The 18044-nt window shown below is 47.7% G+C and overlaps 1 protein-coding gene across 2 annotated transcripts in view; it reads left to right on the top strand.

Moving 5' to 3' along the window:
• The first annotated feature begins 357 nt into the window (after window positions 1-357).
• PFKFB2 (6-phosphofructo-2-kinase/fructose-2,6-biphosphatase 2) overlaps window positions 358-18044 on the top strand; it is a 26411-nt gene continuing 8724 nt past the window's right edge. Inside the window, exons 1-16 of one of the 2 annotated variants that reach the window (XM_082612891.1) lie at window positions 358-642; window positions 1067-1271; window positions 2375-2482; window positions 8608-8733; window positions 9250-9346; window positions 9774-9840; window positions 9973-10047; window positions 10415-10471; window positions 11371-11495; window positions 13307-13514; window positions 14129-14275; window positions 15036-15140; window positions 15897-16026; window positions 16796-16858; window positions 17118-17182; window positions 17795-17974. In XM_082612891.1, coding sequence (XP_082469017.1) covers window positions 2395-2482; window positions 8608-8733; window positions 9250-9346; window positions 9774-9840; window positions 9973-10047; window positions 10415-10471; window positions 11371-11495; window positions 13307-13514; window positions 14129-14275; window positions 15036-15140; window positions 15897-16026; window positions 16796-16858; window positions 17118-17182; window positions 17795-17974 — 1533 coding nt within the window. In that variant the 5' untranslated portion in view covers window positions 358-642; window positions 1067-1271; window positions 2375-2394. The remainder of the gene's footprint in view (window positions 643-1066; window positions 1272-2374; window positions 2483-8607; window positions 8734-9249; window positions 9347-9773; window positions 9841-9972; window positions 10048-10414; window positions 10472-11370; window positions 11496-13306; window positions 13515-14128; window positions 14276-15035; window positions 15141-15896; window positions 16027-16795; window positions 16859-17117; window positions 17183-17794; window positions 17975-18044) is intronic. The other variant, XM_082612892.1, reaches the window with a different exon arrangement.

Raw genomic sequence — 18044 nt, 5'->3', positions numbered from 1 at the left:
TTCAAAATGGCAAATTACTCACGTAATCGAGAGAGAGGGTGGGGTGTAAAGGACACATAACCACTGAATTTCATAGCAACGTGATAATGCTAGATTATGTGACCCTTTTCAACCCTGTATCCCTAGAACAAAGGACTGTGCCTCGCAAATATGTGCTCAGTAAATACTTGCTGAATGGATAAAACGGAGTTGTACAGGCACAGAGAGGGCAACTATGACATACTGGAGTTGTAAAAAGCTTCAAAGAGGAGGTACTAGTTGAGCTGCTTTGAAGGATGAATTTAATCCCCAGGTGAAAGAGGAATAAAAACATCTCTGAATTTACCTCTTTTCCAAGAAATATGTACTCCTTCTTTTTTTATCCTGGATCCAGAGCAGCAAAGCCTACCCTGCGTAGAGGGGGTTTATCACCACAATCAAGCATCAAATGGGCCTGGGGGCAACTGTGAAAAGTTCACTTGGAATGTGCAAACTCACCTCCACTGTAAAAATCTGCCTCTGAATAAGTTATATGGAAACTATGCATCTTTTCAAAACTTTCATGACCCAGTTTTCTCCTGGAGCAATTTTCCTCTTTTGTTCTTCAAGATGGCCATAACAGACGTTACAGCGTGGGCGGTAAGCGGGAGAATAAATAAGGTGGTAAGTCCACTGGAGTATGTGCATGGGTCCAGGGAAGCCCCTGGTTCAGCGATGAGAGTAGTTGATTTTCTTAGTTTCACTGTCTGACCTAAGGGAATATGCAAACACCCTAAGATGTAATCAGCTTAAGTACTTTGGTAGTTTACTCTAGCAAAGCCTCTTCTATAGCTTACTTTCCAATTAATGGATCTAACGAGGTCCCGCTGGGATTCAGGGAGGAGAGCGTTAATCTCCGCAAAACTTTTTCCCGTCACCAGAAAGTCGCACCCTTTCAAGACGTCTACTAGTTCACTCTCGCGAGAGTATGAAAAAAGTCGTGCTTTTTATTAACCCCGCCTCCAGCCCTATTAGTTGCCAAGCAACGATGTAACCAACCTCCACAGTGCTGGTAAACTTGCGAGCTTGTGATCTTTCTCCTTCACAGTTCCAACCTTCTTCAGGAGCTCGCGACAGCGATTCCGATTTGAGCCCCGCCTCCTCGAGCCTGCGGGCATTCGATTGGTGGACGATTCTCTCCAGGTGAGGGCCAACGCGAGAGTGGGCGGAGCCAGGCAGGGGCACGTGATTCGCCGGAGAGTGGTGTGCCGGACCCCGGCCACCGTGTCGGCTCCAGGCTGTCGCGTTACCGGGTAGGTGCTGGGGCCACAGCCCGGAGGGATCTTAGGAGGGATCCTAGGGTGAGCGACGGCTGTACAGCACTTTGAAGGGGTTAGGCGGGCGAGAGAAGGGGCGCTGCGTGCACCCTGATGAGGTGCGGGAAGATGAAGCCTAGCTGTTTCGGGGAAGTGCGGGCCCCCGGGCATTGCCCGGAGTGCGGACGTTTAGGGACCCAGAGCCGCAGCTGGCGTGTGAGTTAGAGGATTTGTGTGGCCAGTAGAATAACAGTGCAAGGTCCTTGAAGCAGTAGGACTTTCCTTCCTCACGAGTCCCTTGTCTGGGTTTGCGCAGTGAACTCGGGGCTCTCCCACCCCCGTTCGAGTCAGGACTTACTCCTTATTCTGAAAGTGACCTTTCAGAATAAGAGAAGTTATTTACCACCTCTTTGCTCCCCAGTGTTTCTTCCATAGACTGCTTCCTAGGAGATAGATGGGGAGAGGGTGCGGACAAGGGCTTGAGAGTAAAAACACCAGAGGAGAAATAGTGAAGTGCTAGGGCTGTCCCCGGGTCCAGCTACAGTTTTCCTTCAGGGAACATGTTTGAGATTTTCCCACTTATTTTTTTTTTTCAGAACTGAATTATACCATTGGACTGCAATTACTTTATGATAATGAACTTGATCCATTCGCAACCCTTCCCACCCCCAGCTGCTGCCACTACTCTCCCCAGATTCTTAAATTGGAATTGGTGAGGTCAGGAAGGAACTTGGATAAGCCACTTAGTTTGATAGAAGTCAGTTTTTCAATCTGTAAATTGGGGAGAAGTAATAATGGTAGCAAAATCTGTTTTATTATGGGATTATTGGAAGGATTGAATGAGATAATTCATGTGAATGTAAACTCCTAAGTCAGCATTATAGATCAGGGTTCTGGTGCAACTCTTCACAGATAAGGAAACAGAGGGCTAGGGACATACATGACTTATCCTAGGGCATGTAGCTATTAACTGGGAGAAGGAGGGCTGGACTTGACCCTTGGCCCAGGGTTCTTTCACTTATACCTCACTGATCCTCTTTTGAGTGTTTTGAGGGATATTTCCTTCCTTCCCTTCCTTACATCCCCTTTGTCCCTTGCAGACGTCCCCTGAAGAGCTGCCATGTCTGGGAATTCTGCCCCTTCCTCAGAACAGAACAACAACAACTATGAAACCAAAACAAATCTCCGAATGTCAGAGAAGAAATGTTGTGAGTGTTGGGAAAGAGGAGGGGCTGCTGTTTCCCAGGATTTTATCTTGAGAATATTGCTGTAATTCTAGACTTTGCTGCTTGGTGGGAGTGAGAAATAGTTCTTTGACATGGGAATTTAAAACAAAGTCTACCAGGGGAATTTCCTTTCTGAAACAAGTAGACTCAGTGAAATGTCTGTCCTTGGGGCTAGACTGCTGGTGTAGACCAGCATTTTCTTCCTGCTTTCTTTAACTGAATCTCTATCTCCCCCACCCTTGGGGGTATCTGCACAGTTGATTGATGCTGAAAGTTAGAGCCAGTATTATTGTACACGCCGTGAGTAAGGCTGAGTGGCAGGGTGAAGGAATTCCTTGGGTTGATACTGTTAACAGTTTGCCTTTATCTCTTGGGCTAAGTTTTGTGAGGGGGCTGCTCACGGCAGAAATTGCAGGTAAGAACCAGTAGCTTATTTCTACAGGCCTAAGGGGAATCGGCCCTGATATTTCACTTCTCACCATGTCTTGGGCACCTTACTTTCTCACAGGTTTAGTCTTTACACTCTGCAAACTATTTTCCCTGCAGGTTCATTGCTCTGGGGATGGGCTTCACAGGAGCATTTCCATGCCCATCTTTGAGACAGAGACAGCAGGTGGGTTTGCAGAGATGAAGTATTGTTTCCTGTCCCCATGCATCTGCATGCCTAAGCATCCTTATAGACTGCAAGACTGCAGAGCCCAGGCCAAAAGGTCCTGAGCAGTTGGTCCCCAGATGTTTTGGGGAACCTCTAGGAAAGCTAACTCTTGTCCCTGCTTCCAGGTTCCTCTGGAACCCTATCAGTCAGTTCTTCTCACTTCAGTGGTTATATATATCAGCAGGTGGAAACAGCCAACCAGCATAAGACCTGGAATCGTCTCATGTTTCAAGCTTTCCCTAGAGTCTCAACCTTGATGTCATGCCCTTGTCAGTCTCGTGATTAATGATGATCATTTCTTTTCATCTAGCACTGATGAGGCTTTTTGGGGTTTGGACTGCAGCAGAGGCAGGTTGTTTGGGTGTGATACTGGGGTTAGTGCACCTCTATGATTAGGGTCTTCTTTCTCTGCCAGGGCGGGAAACCAGGTACTGAGGGCAAACACCCTGTGGAAGATAACCAGTATAGCATGACGTTTGAGTGCAGCCTCTGGAGTCAGACTGCCTGGGTTCAAATCTTGGTTTTACAACTTCCTAACTGTGTGCTTTTAACCAACTTGCTCTTCTGCCCCATGCCCCAGTTTACTTTTTGATAAAATGGGGATACTAATAGTATCTCTCCCCACAGTGATGTGAGAATTGAATGAGTAAATACAGGACAGCTCCTAGAAGAGTACTGGGCATGTGGCTAAACTGTGTTATTTTTCACTGGTGACTCTATTTGCATGTTGTGTTTGTTCCTGAAACATCATATATAGGTTGAATTATAGTCTAAATGCTGTGCTTCGAGCTCACATTTTTTTTTGCGGTACGTGGGCCTCTCACTGTTGTGGCCTCTCCCGTTGCGGAGCACAGGCTCCGGACGCGCAGGCTCAGCGGCCATGGCTCACGGGACCAGCCGCTCCGCGGCATGTGGAATCTTCCCAGACTGGGGCACGAAGCTGTGTCCCCTGCGTTGGCAGGTGGACTCTCAACCACTGCGCCACCAGGGAAGCCCCTGGGAGCTCGCTTTTTAAAAGAGCCCTGTGAAGAATTATATTTTCAGTAAAAAATGTTTTCTTCTCTTGTTTGACAATATGGTAACCCCGATTTGGGGGTTTGGAATGCACAGTTTAAAGAGAGGTGCCCTTGTGCTACTAGGACACTTGAGCCCAACAAGAGCAGAGAACAGGTGGCAGTGTTTGGGGGTCGGGGGAGTTGATAACTGTGGGAGTCTCTGACCCTGCACGGTGCTCAGTGTCAGTCCTAGTTCTGCTTTCTTCTCCATGGGACTCTCCTACCTGCCTCCCTAACTTTTTTTGCTTTTTTTTTTTTTTTTTTTTTTTTTTTGCTTTGAGGGCTTTTGATTAGTCAAAGAAGCAGTAATCCCAGGTCTCTTTCCTTCCTCTAGACTCTAATTCCTGATCTCTCCTTTCCAAGTTCTACCCTCTTCTCCCCCACTGGAGGTGTCTGGGTTATCCTGAAGCCACTGTCATTCATTTACCCCCCTCTCTTCTCCTTTTGTGGTTGGACTGTGGGACTGTGACAGTCTATGAGAGTATGTGTCAGTTTATTTCCCTTCTCTCTGTTATTTGCCTGTATCTGGGAACAGGCTTCTTGGGCTGCTTAGTGTTCACACCCAGCAGTTGCTTTATTAATAGCTTACCCGTTATCCCATTGCTGTTAATTATACCTGTTGTTGGCTGACTTTGACTCTGGGAAGTGCCTGAACTGGAGGGCTGAAGAATGTCTTTAGGGAGCCAGAACGTCCAAAGGAGCAGGACTGGAATTTCAGCTGCTCCAGGGATGGGGGAGAAGGGGGGGTGGTGCTGGCTGAGGTGCCCTTAAGGTGCTCAGACAACTGGTTTCAGGGCTCAGTGAAAGCAGGAATTAGGGGGAGCAGGCAAGGTCTACATGCTTTTCCTTCTTTGTTTCTTTTATTCTTTGATATTTTGAATAGGTCTGGAACAGACAAGTCCCTGTATGAACCTTCTCCTAATTATAACATCAATACATGTTCATGAAAAATTCACACAATACAGAAAGAAAGTAAAAAGCAAGAAAATCTCACCATTTCTCCTGTCCCTGTTATGTTTGATTCTTTCCAAAATCTTATTCTGGTGTATCCTATTAATGGAAATAGGTCCACACTGTACATATTTTGTTCTACCATCCCCCCCACCCCCACTGTTTTTAAACTATATTCTGGACATTTTTTTCATGTCGATAAGTTCACATTTACTTCATTCTGCATGGTATTGCCTTGTGTGGATATGCCAGCCTCTCCCTGATGGACATCTACATTGTTTCCAATTTTCCACCATCACAGACAATGCTGTAGTGAGCATCCTTGCATATACACCTTTCCCTGTTTGTGCTAACAGCTTTCCCTACAGAAATAACAGGAGGAAAGGTAGACACCTTTGAAACCTTGATCAGCATCCCTTAAAAGTTCTATGTTAGCTGGGTTTTTTTTCTTTTTTTTTTTTTTTTGCGGTATGTGGGCCTCTCCCGTTGCGGAACACAGGCTCTGGACGCGCAGGCTCAGCGGCCATGGCTCACGGGCCCAGCCGCTCCGCGGCATGTGGGATCTTCCCGGACCGGGGCACGAACCCGTGTCCCCTGCATCGGCAGGCGGACTCCCAACCACTGCACCACCAACGAAGCCCCTTGTTAGCTGTTTTTAATATTTCAAAGCACGTGATAGAAATTAGGCATTAAACTATAGCTTCGATGGTTAACTAAAACATTAACTTTCTTAGCGTTTGGCTGCAGAACTTCGATATGTTATGCTTATCAGTCAAACGGCAGGACATAATTGACAGTTTTATGACTTCTGATGAATAAAAAGAAGATATTACTAATGAAGCACACTTTAAAGGGCAGCATATTTCAAAATATTGGGGCTGTTTAGAGCAAAAAGTGGAAGATGACTTGGTCATGAGAAAGCCGGGAACCATTGGCCTTCTAGACCACCCTTCAGGTTTAGATTAGAGAGCAGAGTTATGCTGGCCACATGGCTCCCTTTGTCAGGTGCTGACAAGAGCTGGTTACTAGGACTGATTGGGCAGTCATGAAACCAGGAGTCTGGTCAGAACCCTGACCTTGACTTTCTATTGAGGGACTGTGGGTCTAGCTCTTCCCTTTTCTGGGCTTGAGGTTTTCTGTCCATAGGAGGGAAGTTATCACACCCTCATTTCCTCGAAGTGTGTTCATGAAGGGAAAAGAAGTTTAAGATTGAGAAGGTGAGTTGAACCTTGTGTAAAGAAGGTAGAAGAGAATTTCAGGATTGAAACAGCTTTCCATTCTTTGTCAAGGGGTAAGTTACATTGTCTCCAAAATTAATCAGCATAAAGTGTCTACTGTTCAAATTAAGGTGGTGATGGCTTTGTTTTTTAACAGGCAGGACAGAATGTACCTAGTTTTGCCCATGTGGCCAGTTGAGATAGGAAGTGTGGTTTAGTTTTCTCCTTCGGAAATTGAGCAGCCCTGGTTGCAGCAGGTGTGTGTGGGTGTGTTATGGGCAGAGGTGGGAGGTATGGTGCTGGAGGCCACCGTGGGGAGTCCTTGGTGGCCTGTGTTTTCTTTTGTTCTTAGAACTCTCTGTCCAGTTTGGTAAACATGGAGCAGCTGGTTCCCTGGTCGGCCTCAGAGCGTCTCCCAAGTATCAGTTCATTTTCAGCTTCAGGGAGGATAACAGGACCTTTGGGAAAAGTGCCTAATGGGCTGGAAGGTGTGGACCAAGCGATACTAGAAGTGCAGGTAATGAGCCAAGCCTTGGTGATTGAGAAGAGTGCAGTGCTGGGCTGGAGAAAGTGAAGACTCAGGAGGATTTCACTCCTGAAACCTGAGGCAGCTGATCTGTCTGTTAGGGGTCAGAGATCAGGCATTAACATCAGCCGAGGCTGCAACATGGCGTTTGCTTGTCTTTGTGCTCCCTGTTTGGACAGAGATGAAAATCACTTCTGTTGCTCCTTGCCTACCTTGGAGGGGCTCCTGCTCAGGCCCGGGAATTTTCCATGTGCATAGTAGGTAAAGGACTAAAAGCCAATCCCTCTGACCCCAAATCTGGGCATCCACCCCTCCCTCACCACCAGGGCCCTGTCTGGCTTCTGGATACTTCTTGCCAAACACCCCTAGGAAACTCTCTTCCTTCCGAGGTCTGTTCTCTACTCACACCCCTCTGCCCACTTCTCCACTGAGATCTTTTTACATTTCCTTCTCAAAAAATAAAGGATGACGTTCCCATCCAAGTACCCCAGTTTTGCTGAATTGTTTCTTAGCCTGACAGGGTCACCTTGTCCCAGGGAAGAAGAGCAGCAACTACTTGTGGGGCACCTTCTGGAAAGCAGTGCTGGGAAGATGAACGCAAAAGTGGTTCTCCCCCATCTGCACACAGGGCCTCCCTCCTTTCCCATCTGAGCCCTCCCAGATGACCTCAGTTTGGGTCTGGGCCCCAGGAACGTGGCTGGCAGCTTGCAGGGCACTCTGCCACCACTCCTCCGTAGCAGGATGGACAGGAAGGAGCCAGCTCCTGTGAGCAAGCTGATGAGGAATCAGAGGCTCTTTTTATGGAGAAGAGCTGACAAGGAAGCACAAGATCAGGATTCTAGGGCCAGCCCTTCCCATGACTCATTGTGTGTCCTTAGGCAAGTCACCTGGCCTCTGAGCATCTAGTTTGCCCCCAGCTGCCCAGTGAGACCTGTCTCTGTAAATGAGCATTCCTGAAATCAATTGTTTTCTAAAGAAGGGCGGACCAATGGCTATTCCTGCTTTTAAACTGTCCTGCTTTTACTTGGGTCTTTGAGGCAGGCTGGCTGTGATGCCCTTGTGGGCCAGCTTTACCACGAAGCTTCCTGAGGTCTAGTCAGAACCTATGTCAGGTAGGCGTTGACACAGTCTAAATGGTTTAGAAGTTCTGGCTTAAACTCGTGGCCTGAGCACAAAGGCCAAAACGGGTTAAGGCCAGGCTCTTTTTTCGTGCGCAAACTCTTGCCTGTGGTTCTGAAGGGATAGATGGGATCCTCAGGATAGAAACTCTGTTGGATCTGTTATAGGAGCTGGCTCAGTGCTGCACGGGTAGAATCTCCAGGCCCAAGACTTTCCTTCATGGCTATATCACTCCCGTGTTCCTAGATATTCTCGTGCTAAGGAAGATGCTATGGTTACTGTCTTTCTAATCCTGGCCACTTTTTTTTCTCTTTCCATCTTATGCACCTCTGTGAAGGCCTCGGACAAGTGGGAAAGACATGTCTTAGTTTGGGTACTTTCTGGAAGTCTACATGACCCTTTGACTGTCTTTTAGGAGCGTTTCCCCGATACCTCCTTGGTTTGCCTTTCCAGTCCTCCTGGACACTGGCCTCACTGAGGTGTGTGAGGATCAAACCAGATTCTGACCATGAAGTCCCAGCCCCATGCACAAACCTTACTTGACCCCTCTTTATTTAGTTTTGTTCTGTTCCATTTCCCTCTAGCGTGGGCATCCTACATGACCAACTCCCCGACCCTCATTGTTATGATTGGCTTACCAGCCCGGGGCAAAACCTACGTGTCCAAGAAACTCACACGCTACCTCAACTGGATTGGGGTGCCCACCAAAGGTAGGTGCAACCATGCATTCCTTGAGAAAGGAAGTGATCAGTTCCTGGGCCTCACAGGCCTCTGGGAGACTTATTCTCCCTGGCATCAAGGTTACAGGGTGCTCCTGGCAGTAATAGTGGTTGCTTCCTGGTTTACTGGATTTATTCCCTGTCCATACACTTGTTCCTCCTGGCCTGGCTGAATTGGCCTAGTTTGGGGGCAATGCCTTTGACAGGAGTGTTAAGAATTAAATGAGTATAGAGCTTTACATTTCCAAAGCCCTTCCATCTACATTATCTAGCAGTATCCATGTGGAATAGCCAAAATGGCTGAGGAAATTGAAAGTCAGACAATTTAAGACTTGTCCAAATTCTAGTAAGTTAGAATGTGAACTTAGCCTGATTCTTAATCTGGTGTTGTTTCCAACATACCATGGTGCTTTTTTCATCCCCTTGGCCACTCTGACATTAGACCAAGAAGTCCCCTTTGGGACATCGTACTGTTTCACTGCTGAAGGGTATGGGTGTCTTCTGCAGTGTTTAATCTTGGGGTGTATCGGCGTCAAGCGGTCAAGTCCTATAAGTCCTATGACTTCTTCCGGCATGACAACGAGGAGGCCATGAAGATACGCAAGTGAGTCTTCTAGGCCTGACTGCCAGGCCAACTCTTTCTTGGCCGTCATGAGACTGGATGTGATGGGGCTTGGTTTCCCTTTCAGTAAATATCTTGTGGGGATTTTGAGTGGAAGTTATCTGCTGGGCAGCTCACCATGGGCTTGGGTGGGTAGAACAGGGCGCAGAAAGTTGCGTGTGTGCTTGTAGGCTAAGCCTCCAGAGGGGTAAGACACGTGCATGGGACAGGGGAAGAGGAAAGATATAGGATGGTAGAAAAATCTCAACGGGCAAGTTGAAAGGTCTAATTAGGGAAAATTTTTGATCAGTGGGGAAACTGAATAGGAAGGGGTGTGATCCCTGTGGCACCCCAGCTGTTCATGTCTCTGGCTGTGCCCAAGCTTGGCCCCGGCCCAGTCCTCTGGCTGATTCCTCTGCTCTCTTGGCAGACGGTGTGCTCTGGTGGCGCTGGAGGATGTGAAGGCGTATCTCACGGAGGACAGTGGGCAGATCGCAGTAAGCCTCACCTGCCTCCTCCCCCGTCTCCCCCTTTTCAGCAACCTGGCTGCACCACCCCACCTTGGGTCCGCCTTGGTGGGATTTCATTTCTCGGTCCCCGTTCATCTGTCTTGTGGGCTCTCTTCCCAGGTGTTTGATGCTACCAATACCACTCGAGAGAGGAGGGCCTTGATTCTGAACTTTGCCGAGGAGAATTCCTTCAAGGTAGAATCTGCCTCCAAGCTGGAAGAGGAGGGGTGAGTGGAGGTGGGGAGTTAGGAGGGACACGCAGATCTGTTTGACTCTGGTGGGTGAGGACAGGATTGGACATCTGATTCTCTCCTCTTGGTGAGTCACCGCCAGTCCTTGAGGGTTTTCTTTCGGGTCCTTTCTCAGCTCCTTAGCCTGTATGTATGAGGCCCTGGGTATGTGGTAAGAGCTATTTTTAAATGAAGAGGCCTTGAAGGCCACTTTCATGAAAGAAAATCCCAGGGGATGTGGTGGCTGCGGTGGAGCAGATATGAGCCTGTGCTCTTAATTTACAACCTGGCCGCTACTGACTCATTGATCATTGCCTTCTCTCCCTGGCCAGGTGTTCTTTGTGGAATCCGTCTGCGATGATCCCGATGTCATTGCTGCCAACATCCTGGTAGGTGACATCCCCTCACACCACCACCTCTTTATGCCTTGTGTGTGTTTTGGTGGGGGTGGAGTGGGGAGTCAACCCGGTAATGAAAGAGAGAAATAGACATGTTTAACAACACAGGGTGATCTTTTTGATCTGCCAGAACACCGTTTTGTACTTCCACACTCTTCCCTTGGGAAAAGAAAGAGGCTTTGAGGAAGAAGGTAAGACTTAGCTGTTGAACAGAGGCCAAACTTAAACTGTAGTAGCCCTGGCCCTGTGTTCTGGGTATTAGCTAGATGTTGAGACCTAGGTATGTTCTTAGAATAGATCAAACTCTTTAAATCTGTCAGGGCCACCTTATAGGAAGGTCATCTGCCCACCAATTGTCTAATATTGAGGTCAGCATTCTATGCACTGGGCACCTCATGCTGTGTATGGTCACAGCTTAATGCCAGTGCCCATTTGATGGTAGTGCTGGGCTGTGCTGAGTGGATATCCATGCACTGTGTCAAGGTGGTGCTCTCCCAGCAGTGTGGGAACTTGCTGAAGAGGTGTCTGGTCCGAGTCAGCTCTGTGTATCAGATCAAGCACCCTATTCTAATTGCCCTTGGGGAGAAATTGAATCCCATTCTGTTTTCCCAGGAAGGTACATAAAAGGATTGGGGCCCAAGAACTGCTTCAGCTGCGTGACTGCCTCTGTCCTTCAGCCAAGGGCAGGCACATGACTCCCCAGTTGTCTTTCCCTTCTTGGTTGCCAGGGTCACAGGACAGGGAGGGGGTGCTCAGTGAATGGGGATTGCCAATGCTCCAGTGAAAGGCCACTTCTATGGCTTTCCTTTTCTTTATTTAGCAGTGGCTGTTGGCAGGAGGGCTGTTACGGGCAGACCTCTGACTAGGCCCTGCTCTCCCTCTGATTCCAGGAGGTAAAGGTGTCGAGCCCTGACTACCCTGAAAGGAACAGGGAGAATGTGATGGAGGACTTCCTAAAGAGAATTGAATGCTACAAAGTCACCTATCAACCCCTTGACCCAGACAACTATGACAAGTAAGGTTTAAGGCCAAGGTTTGAAGGGCCCGAAGCAGGGGTCTCATTTGAGAAAAGAGCCTTTCTCCCCTTGTCCCTAGACTTCCCTCTGACAATCCAGACCTCTGTTTACATCATTCCAGGGAAACAAGGTATGGATTTGTGGCCTCTAGGCAGATTGAATCTTATACCTGAACACTAGAGTGTTTTTTATCCTGAGTTCTTCTGGTCTATCCTCTAGAGTGTGATTTCTCAACCTTAGCATGACTGACATTTTGAACTGGATAATTCTGTGCTGTGGGGCTGTCTTGTGTACTGTAGCTGTCTTTAGCAGCATCCCTGACCTGCGCCCACTAGATACCAGTAGCACTCCCAAGCTGTGACAACCAAAAAGGTTTCCAGACTTTGTCAAATGTCCCCTGGGAAGCAAAATCACCCCCTGTTGAGAACCACTGCTCTAGATCAGTAGTTTTTAATTAGAGTGTTGTAGGACACCTCTTAGAGGTGTGTCATCAGTATTTGATCAATTTTTAAAGTTTATTGTGTGTGTGTATAGGTATATATATATATGTATACATGTATAAAATATATAGTAATACATATGAATATATGTGCATATATTCCATATGTAAAATAACATAATATGTAAATTTATTTTGCATAAAACAATATATTGTACATGTGTATGCATATATAAATATATATATTTAAGTAGTTTTTAGATATTACTTACTATAGCAGTGCCTACCAGCAGTGTGGCATAGAACACAGGTTAACTTGATGTGTGTGAGCGAAAAGAGCCATAGCAAGATGCCAGGTCCGTGTTGAAGAATGACATGTGCACAGGGAGACCCGTGAGAAGGTGGCCTTTGAAAAAGCATGCAGTCAGTACAGCTCTAGTAAGATAAGAATACAGCCCTGAAGCCAAGCAAATGGCAAGACAGTGTGCATAGCCACTGTTAAATTGCTTCAGTGGTCTGCTTCATCTTTCAAGTCTTTCAGTTCCTTCAAGTATGTTACCCACAATGTTAGTGTTTGGAGGTGTTTCTTAATATAGAAGTTGAAAAACACTGCCCTAGATATGGCATAATAGTATATTCCTCAGTTAGCCCAAAGTCCTACATAGAAAAATATTCTAGAAGAATGTGTGTGTGTGTGTGTGTGTGTGTGTGTGTGTGTGTGTATGTGTAGATGTTACCTCTGGTGGTAGGGCTATGGGTAATTTTTATTTGCATCATTCTTAAAAAATTTGTTTTTGGAATAAACACTTATTATTTTTATAGTGAGAACAGTTCCATGATGGCCACAAAGCAAACAGTCTATGTGAGTGCCTTTGAGAGAAACTTGATTTATGTAGATTTATGTAGTTGGGGGGAACGCACAGAGATCTCTGTCCATGGTTCTGCACCCCCCCTCCTCGCCCCTCCCCGCTGGCGGATGCCATACTCTGACTCCGTCTTGACCGCCTCAGGTGGGCGCTGTGCTTCTCAACAAACTTCAGGGTTAGCAAAATCTTCAGGTCATCTAGTCTAGCCCATGAGGGGAAGCCTGAATTCTGTTTATCTAACTTAGCTACAGTGCCTGGCACAGCGTAGGCACTGAGGAAATGGTACTGCCTGATGAGAAGTTCAGGAAAGTTTACTGTATCTTTGTTCTGAGGAGCCATCCATCTCTTTCCATTTGGTTCCTTACATCTGGGTCAGGGTGTGGCAGGAGAGGCAGAAAAGCTGCTGGGAGCCTGCAAGTAACTATACAGATCCTTTCCCCTCCTCCTGTTATCCTCAGATTTTCATACCCAGGGAATTTTTTTTTTTTTTCCTGCTCTGTCCCAGGGATCTTTCTTTCATCAAGGTGATAAACGTGGGCCAGCGATTTCTAGTGAACAAAGTCCAGGACTACATCCAGAGCAAGATCGTCTACTACCTCATGAATATCCATGTCCATCCTCGCACCATTTACCTTTGCCGGCATGGAGAGAGCGAGTTCAATCTCTTGGGAAAGATTGGGGGTGACTCAGGCCTCTCGGTGCGGGGAAAACAGGTGAGTAGTCAGCCAGAAGGCTGGATTTCCCAGGCTTAGAGTTAGAAGGGCATGGTGGATGTCATCTCTTTGATCCCCTTACTTCTTACTGAATCCTATTGGAGTTTAGGCTGTGGTTTCAGATAGTCAAGCAAGTAAAGAGACGTTTTCTTGTTCACTGATTCTAGCTGTGCATTGAAGGGTGCGTAACTTGGAACCATTTCTGCTGTGATCATTCAGCCATCACATATTTATTGGGCTCAACTTGTATGCTCAGCACGGTACAGGGTGCTCTGGTTAAAGTTCATTTCCTCTTGGGTTTATTATAACTATGTAGCACCTTTCAGAGTTTGACTGGGGTCATACACATTGACCTTTTTAGGCTGAGTTAACAGTCCTCTGTGTGTATGTGTGTGTGTGTGTCTGTGTCTGTGTCTGTGTGTGTCTGTGTCTGTATTTCCTTTCTTTCTTAATTTTTTTTTGGCCGTGCCATGCACGGCTTGCAGGATCTTAGTTCCCCTGACTAGGGATCGAACCTGCGTCCCCTGCAGTGGAGGCGTGGAGGCCTAACCACTGACCGCCAGGGAATTCCCTGTGTGTGTGTTTTCTTTTAAAATTTTTATTTCACACCCCAGTTTGCCCAGGTTCTAAGGAAGTTTCTGGAGGAACAGGAGATAGCAGACCTCAAAGTGTGGACAAGTCAGTTGAAGAGGACTATCCAGACGGCTGAATCTCTGGGGGTGACCTATGAGCAGTGGAAGATTCTGAATGAGATTGATGCTGTGAGTAGGAAGCTCTGATGGCTAAAAAGCCAGTAAGGGTCTCCTGTTCAGGCAGGAACTCTCAGAAGTCACCATGTGGGCCGTTCATCTAGAAAACTAGAACCACCAAGTAGAGACTTTGAGGAAGCTGAATCTATGGCCAGTTTAGGGAATAAGTGGGAACAGTGCACCCCCAATCAGGGCTTCCTGCCTGCTTGACACACCTGTGCCAATGATGGGACCTGAACCAAGTTTTGACCTAGCCCCTGGCACCTGTAGAGAGTGAAGCTCCCTTTGGATCCTTCATATATTTTCCTCCTAGGAAAAAGAAATAGCTGACAACTCACTTCTTTAATTTCTGCTTAGGCCACCTGGTCAGCTATTCTGGAAAAGTCCTTTCCAATTTGTTCTTGGCTTTCTGTGTCCTTGAGCGCAAAAGTAGGCATTTCTTTTTCTTTCCTTCCTCTGTACCCTTTTATGCCTTCTACAAGAATTCCCTAGTGCCTTCAGTTTCCCCTCCTTCCCTGCTTCCTGTTCCTTTTATCCTGCTGACTTTTCTTGACCTCTAAGTTCCCCACAGCAGTAGGAGAAAGCGGCAGCTTAAGCTAGAGAGGCAGCCTCCTCTCCCAGTGGCCCTCACCCTGCTAGTCGGTCAGTTGCAGTGCATGAACGGAGCCAGCCCAGTGCCTGCCACTAATAACTAATATTCTTTACTGCCGCCTTTTCATTTGGGGGGCTGTGTGGGTCCAGTTCGCCTCTTTCAGCCGTGTGGCTCCTGCAGGGCGTATGCGAGGAGATGACTTATGCGGAGATTAAGGAGCAGTACCCAGACGAGTTTGCACTTCGAGATGAAGAGAAATATCTGTATCGATACCCTGGAGGGGAGGTGAGATTTCCCTAACGAGGGGTGACTGCCCCACCCTTTGCTAGGGGCTTAGCTTTAATTTGGGGGAAGGATTGAATGTGAGTTTGGGGACCGAGAAAGGGTACTTAAGGTATCATTTAGTTTCTCTTTCTACCTTTGAGGCCTGCTGTGTTTAATTCAGCTCTGGCAGTCGGCAGTCCAATGCCTCACTGATTTGTTAAGATCTCCAGAGAAAGGGTAACAAGATAGCCTCTGTTGCTGAGTATATTTTAGAATCAACATGGTCTTTTTTTAACTTCTTTTCTTTTCATTCCACCCCCAATCAAGCAGGTATAGGCCCCAAGTAAATATATGGGATATGAATGATTTTCCTCTCATCTGTGGTGTTTAAGGCTGCTTGCTGGTCCAAGTGGCTTCATAGTCTAGGGGTGTGAGGCAAAGGTAAATAAAACAACAGGGGTCTAGGAAATCCCTAGGAGCCTTTGTTGCCTTGCACTCTTGCCTATTCTGTTGAGAGAAAAAGAACCCCACAGGCTGCATTCAGATTTTCTCTTCTTGACCTGCAATTTTCTTGGTCTGAACATTGCTCTTGAAAAGTCTGAATATTCTCAAGAGGTACCAGGGCTGGGGGTGGTTAGCAGGCGACAGGAAGGCGCCAAACCTCCAGGAGGAAAGCCAGCTGGGGAGAAAGGAGAAGCGGCCTCTTAACTCTGGACCCAGCCCCCGACTTGGCTGCCAGCTTGCGCCTCCTACCAACCCACCCCACTTCCCCCACAGTCGTACCAGGACCTGGTGCAGCGGCTGGAGCCTGTCATCATGGAGCTGGAACGTCAGGGCAACGTCCTCGTCATCTCCCACCAGGCTGTCATGCGCTGCCTCCTGGCCTACTTCTTGGACAAGGGTGCAGGTGCCACTGGAGGGAAGGGCCGGGGACACATCCACAGGGAGGGGGCTGGACTTGGGGTGGCACCAGGATCCCTGGCAACGAGACCTCCCACTCTTCCACTCAAATCAGAGTACATTCTTCAGGCAGCAGTGTGGGGCTCCCAGCAGCCCCTGGGCCAACTACTTGCTGAATTTACTCTGCTGATTCAAAAACCCCCAGTGGAGAGCAGCTGCTGCTTTAGCTCTTGGTCCTGCCTGGCTAAAGGGGCAGCACTGCGCTAACATTCCTGGCAGCATTAGAAAAGTGGTTGAACATGCCCGGCCTGTTACTTGGGCTACTAGGAGGGTGTTATCTTAGAAGCATCTTCATCCTTTGGATTCAGGGTAGACGGTTTCTGGGGAGAGCAATAAGGAAGTGCTGCTGTCTTCTCTGATACTCCCCTCCCTTTCCTTCCTGAGCTACCTGAGCTGCTGGGAAGTCTGCAGGTTGACCTTTGGTGTACCCACGGTGCCCCAGTCTTCCCTTCTGTGGGGCCCTGGCTGCGGCACTTCCTCTCGTTTTGCCTGCAGGGAAGGATCTAAAGTGGGCTTTTTTCCTTTCTTAGCCACTCAGTAGCTCGGGTGGCTTCCTTAGAGGCTATGTTGATAATTGTCTGGGGGTTTAGAGGAGGAGTCGTCTAACTCCAGGTCAGGGTAAAGAAAACTCAGGAGCGCCTTAGATGCTCACTTCCACTGACTTGACCTTGCTTCATAATACTGAGACTTCCTCCACCTGGTCTTTCTGCTTTCAGATGAGCTACCGTACCTGAGGTGCCCTCTCCATACCATCTTCAAACTTACTCCTGTAGCCTACGGTAACTATGAGCCTGGGAGCTGGGCAGGAGGTGGGGATAGAGGAAGGTCAGGATTTTTGAATTTTCTCTGAAGTTTGCCTAGAAGTTCAACTTCCTCACCTGTATCTACCAGGGAAGTTCCATCAGTGCCTTCCATTTTTAAAGGGATGAATGTATGTATTGGGGAATATATATGTTCTTTTATTACCATACTGAAACTAAGGGATTTTTCTCTGAGCTTTTTTCCTGAAGCCCTCTCCACTTTGCTCTGTTTTCTCAGGGTGCAAAGTGGAAACAATTAAACTAAACGTGGAGGCTGTGAACACTCACCGTGACAAGCCAACTGTAAGTATTTTCCCACGGATGACATGCTGGTTCCCCACTACTTCGAGTCTTTGAACCTTTGACATCGAGAGACTGGGTTTCTTTTACGTACAAAAGGAAAACCGATCCAGAACTCATGTCCCATGTAGTTTGCTTACTTCCAAAAAGAAGAGATGTTGGAATTACTATTTTTTAAAATCAGTATCTCTTTCCTGAGTCTTAACCTTGCAGATTGGCTCTTGGAAATCCAATGAACTACGGAAAGTGTTTGGCAGAAGTGAAATGCAAATTTCCCCCCCAGAAAGCGCTCCCTTTAGAAAGCAGGATCCAGAGGTGCCTGTAAGGTGGGGTCAGGAGGTATAGGTTTGTTCCTAGGTCTGTCCTGGTAATCTGTGTGTCATCTTAAATAACCCCCTTCCTTTCTTTGAGCCTCTTTCCTGCTTTGAAGTAGGGTGCTCAAGGAGCTTCTACCCTTACAACCTTTAGTCTCCCGGGGCTGGGGGACCAGGCCGTGGCCCATGTCTTAGGAGAGACCCCATCTGCAGAGGAGCAGGAGTGGAGGAGGCTGCTGTGGTTGATGAGTGAGCTTTTGGCTTGGCTTTCATTTGTGTGGTGTCCCTCGTTTCCAATCAGAACAACTTCCCCAAGAACCAAACCCCTGTAAGGATGAGAAGGAACAGCTTTACGCCTCTGTCCAGTTTGAATACAGTAAGGCGTCCAAGAAATTACAGTGTTGGGAGCCGGCCCCTCAAGCCCCTCAGCCCTCTCCGTGCCCTGGACATGCAAGAAGGGGCCGACCAGCCGAAGACCCAAGTCAGCATTCCGGTGGTGTAACCGTGTGTCTCCCTCCCATCCTGGCCTCCTGCCCTTGTCACTAATCACC

Source organism: Mesoplodon mirus, assembly GCF_964341445.2.
Source record: "Mesoplodon mirus genome assembly, chromosome: 3".
NCBI lineage: Eukaryota > Metazoa > Chordata > Mammalia > Artiodactyla > Ziphiidae > Mesoplodon > Mesoplodon mirus.
The sequence above is the reverse complement of the archived record's forward strand: the minus strand, read 5'-3'. Positions and strand labels throughout refer to the sequence as shown.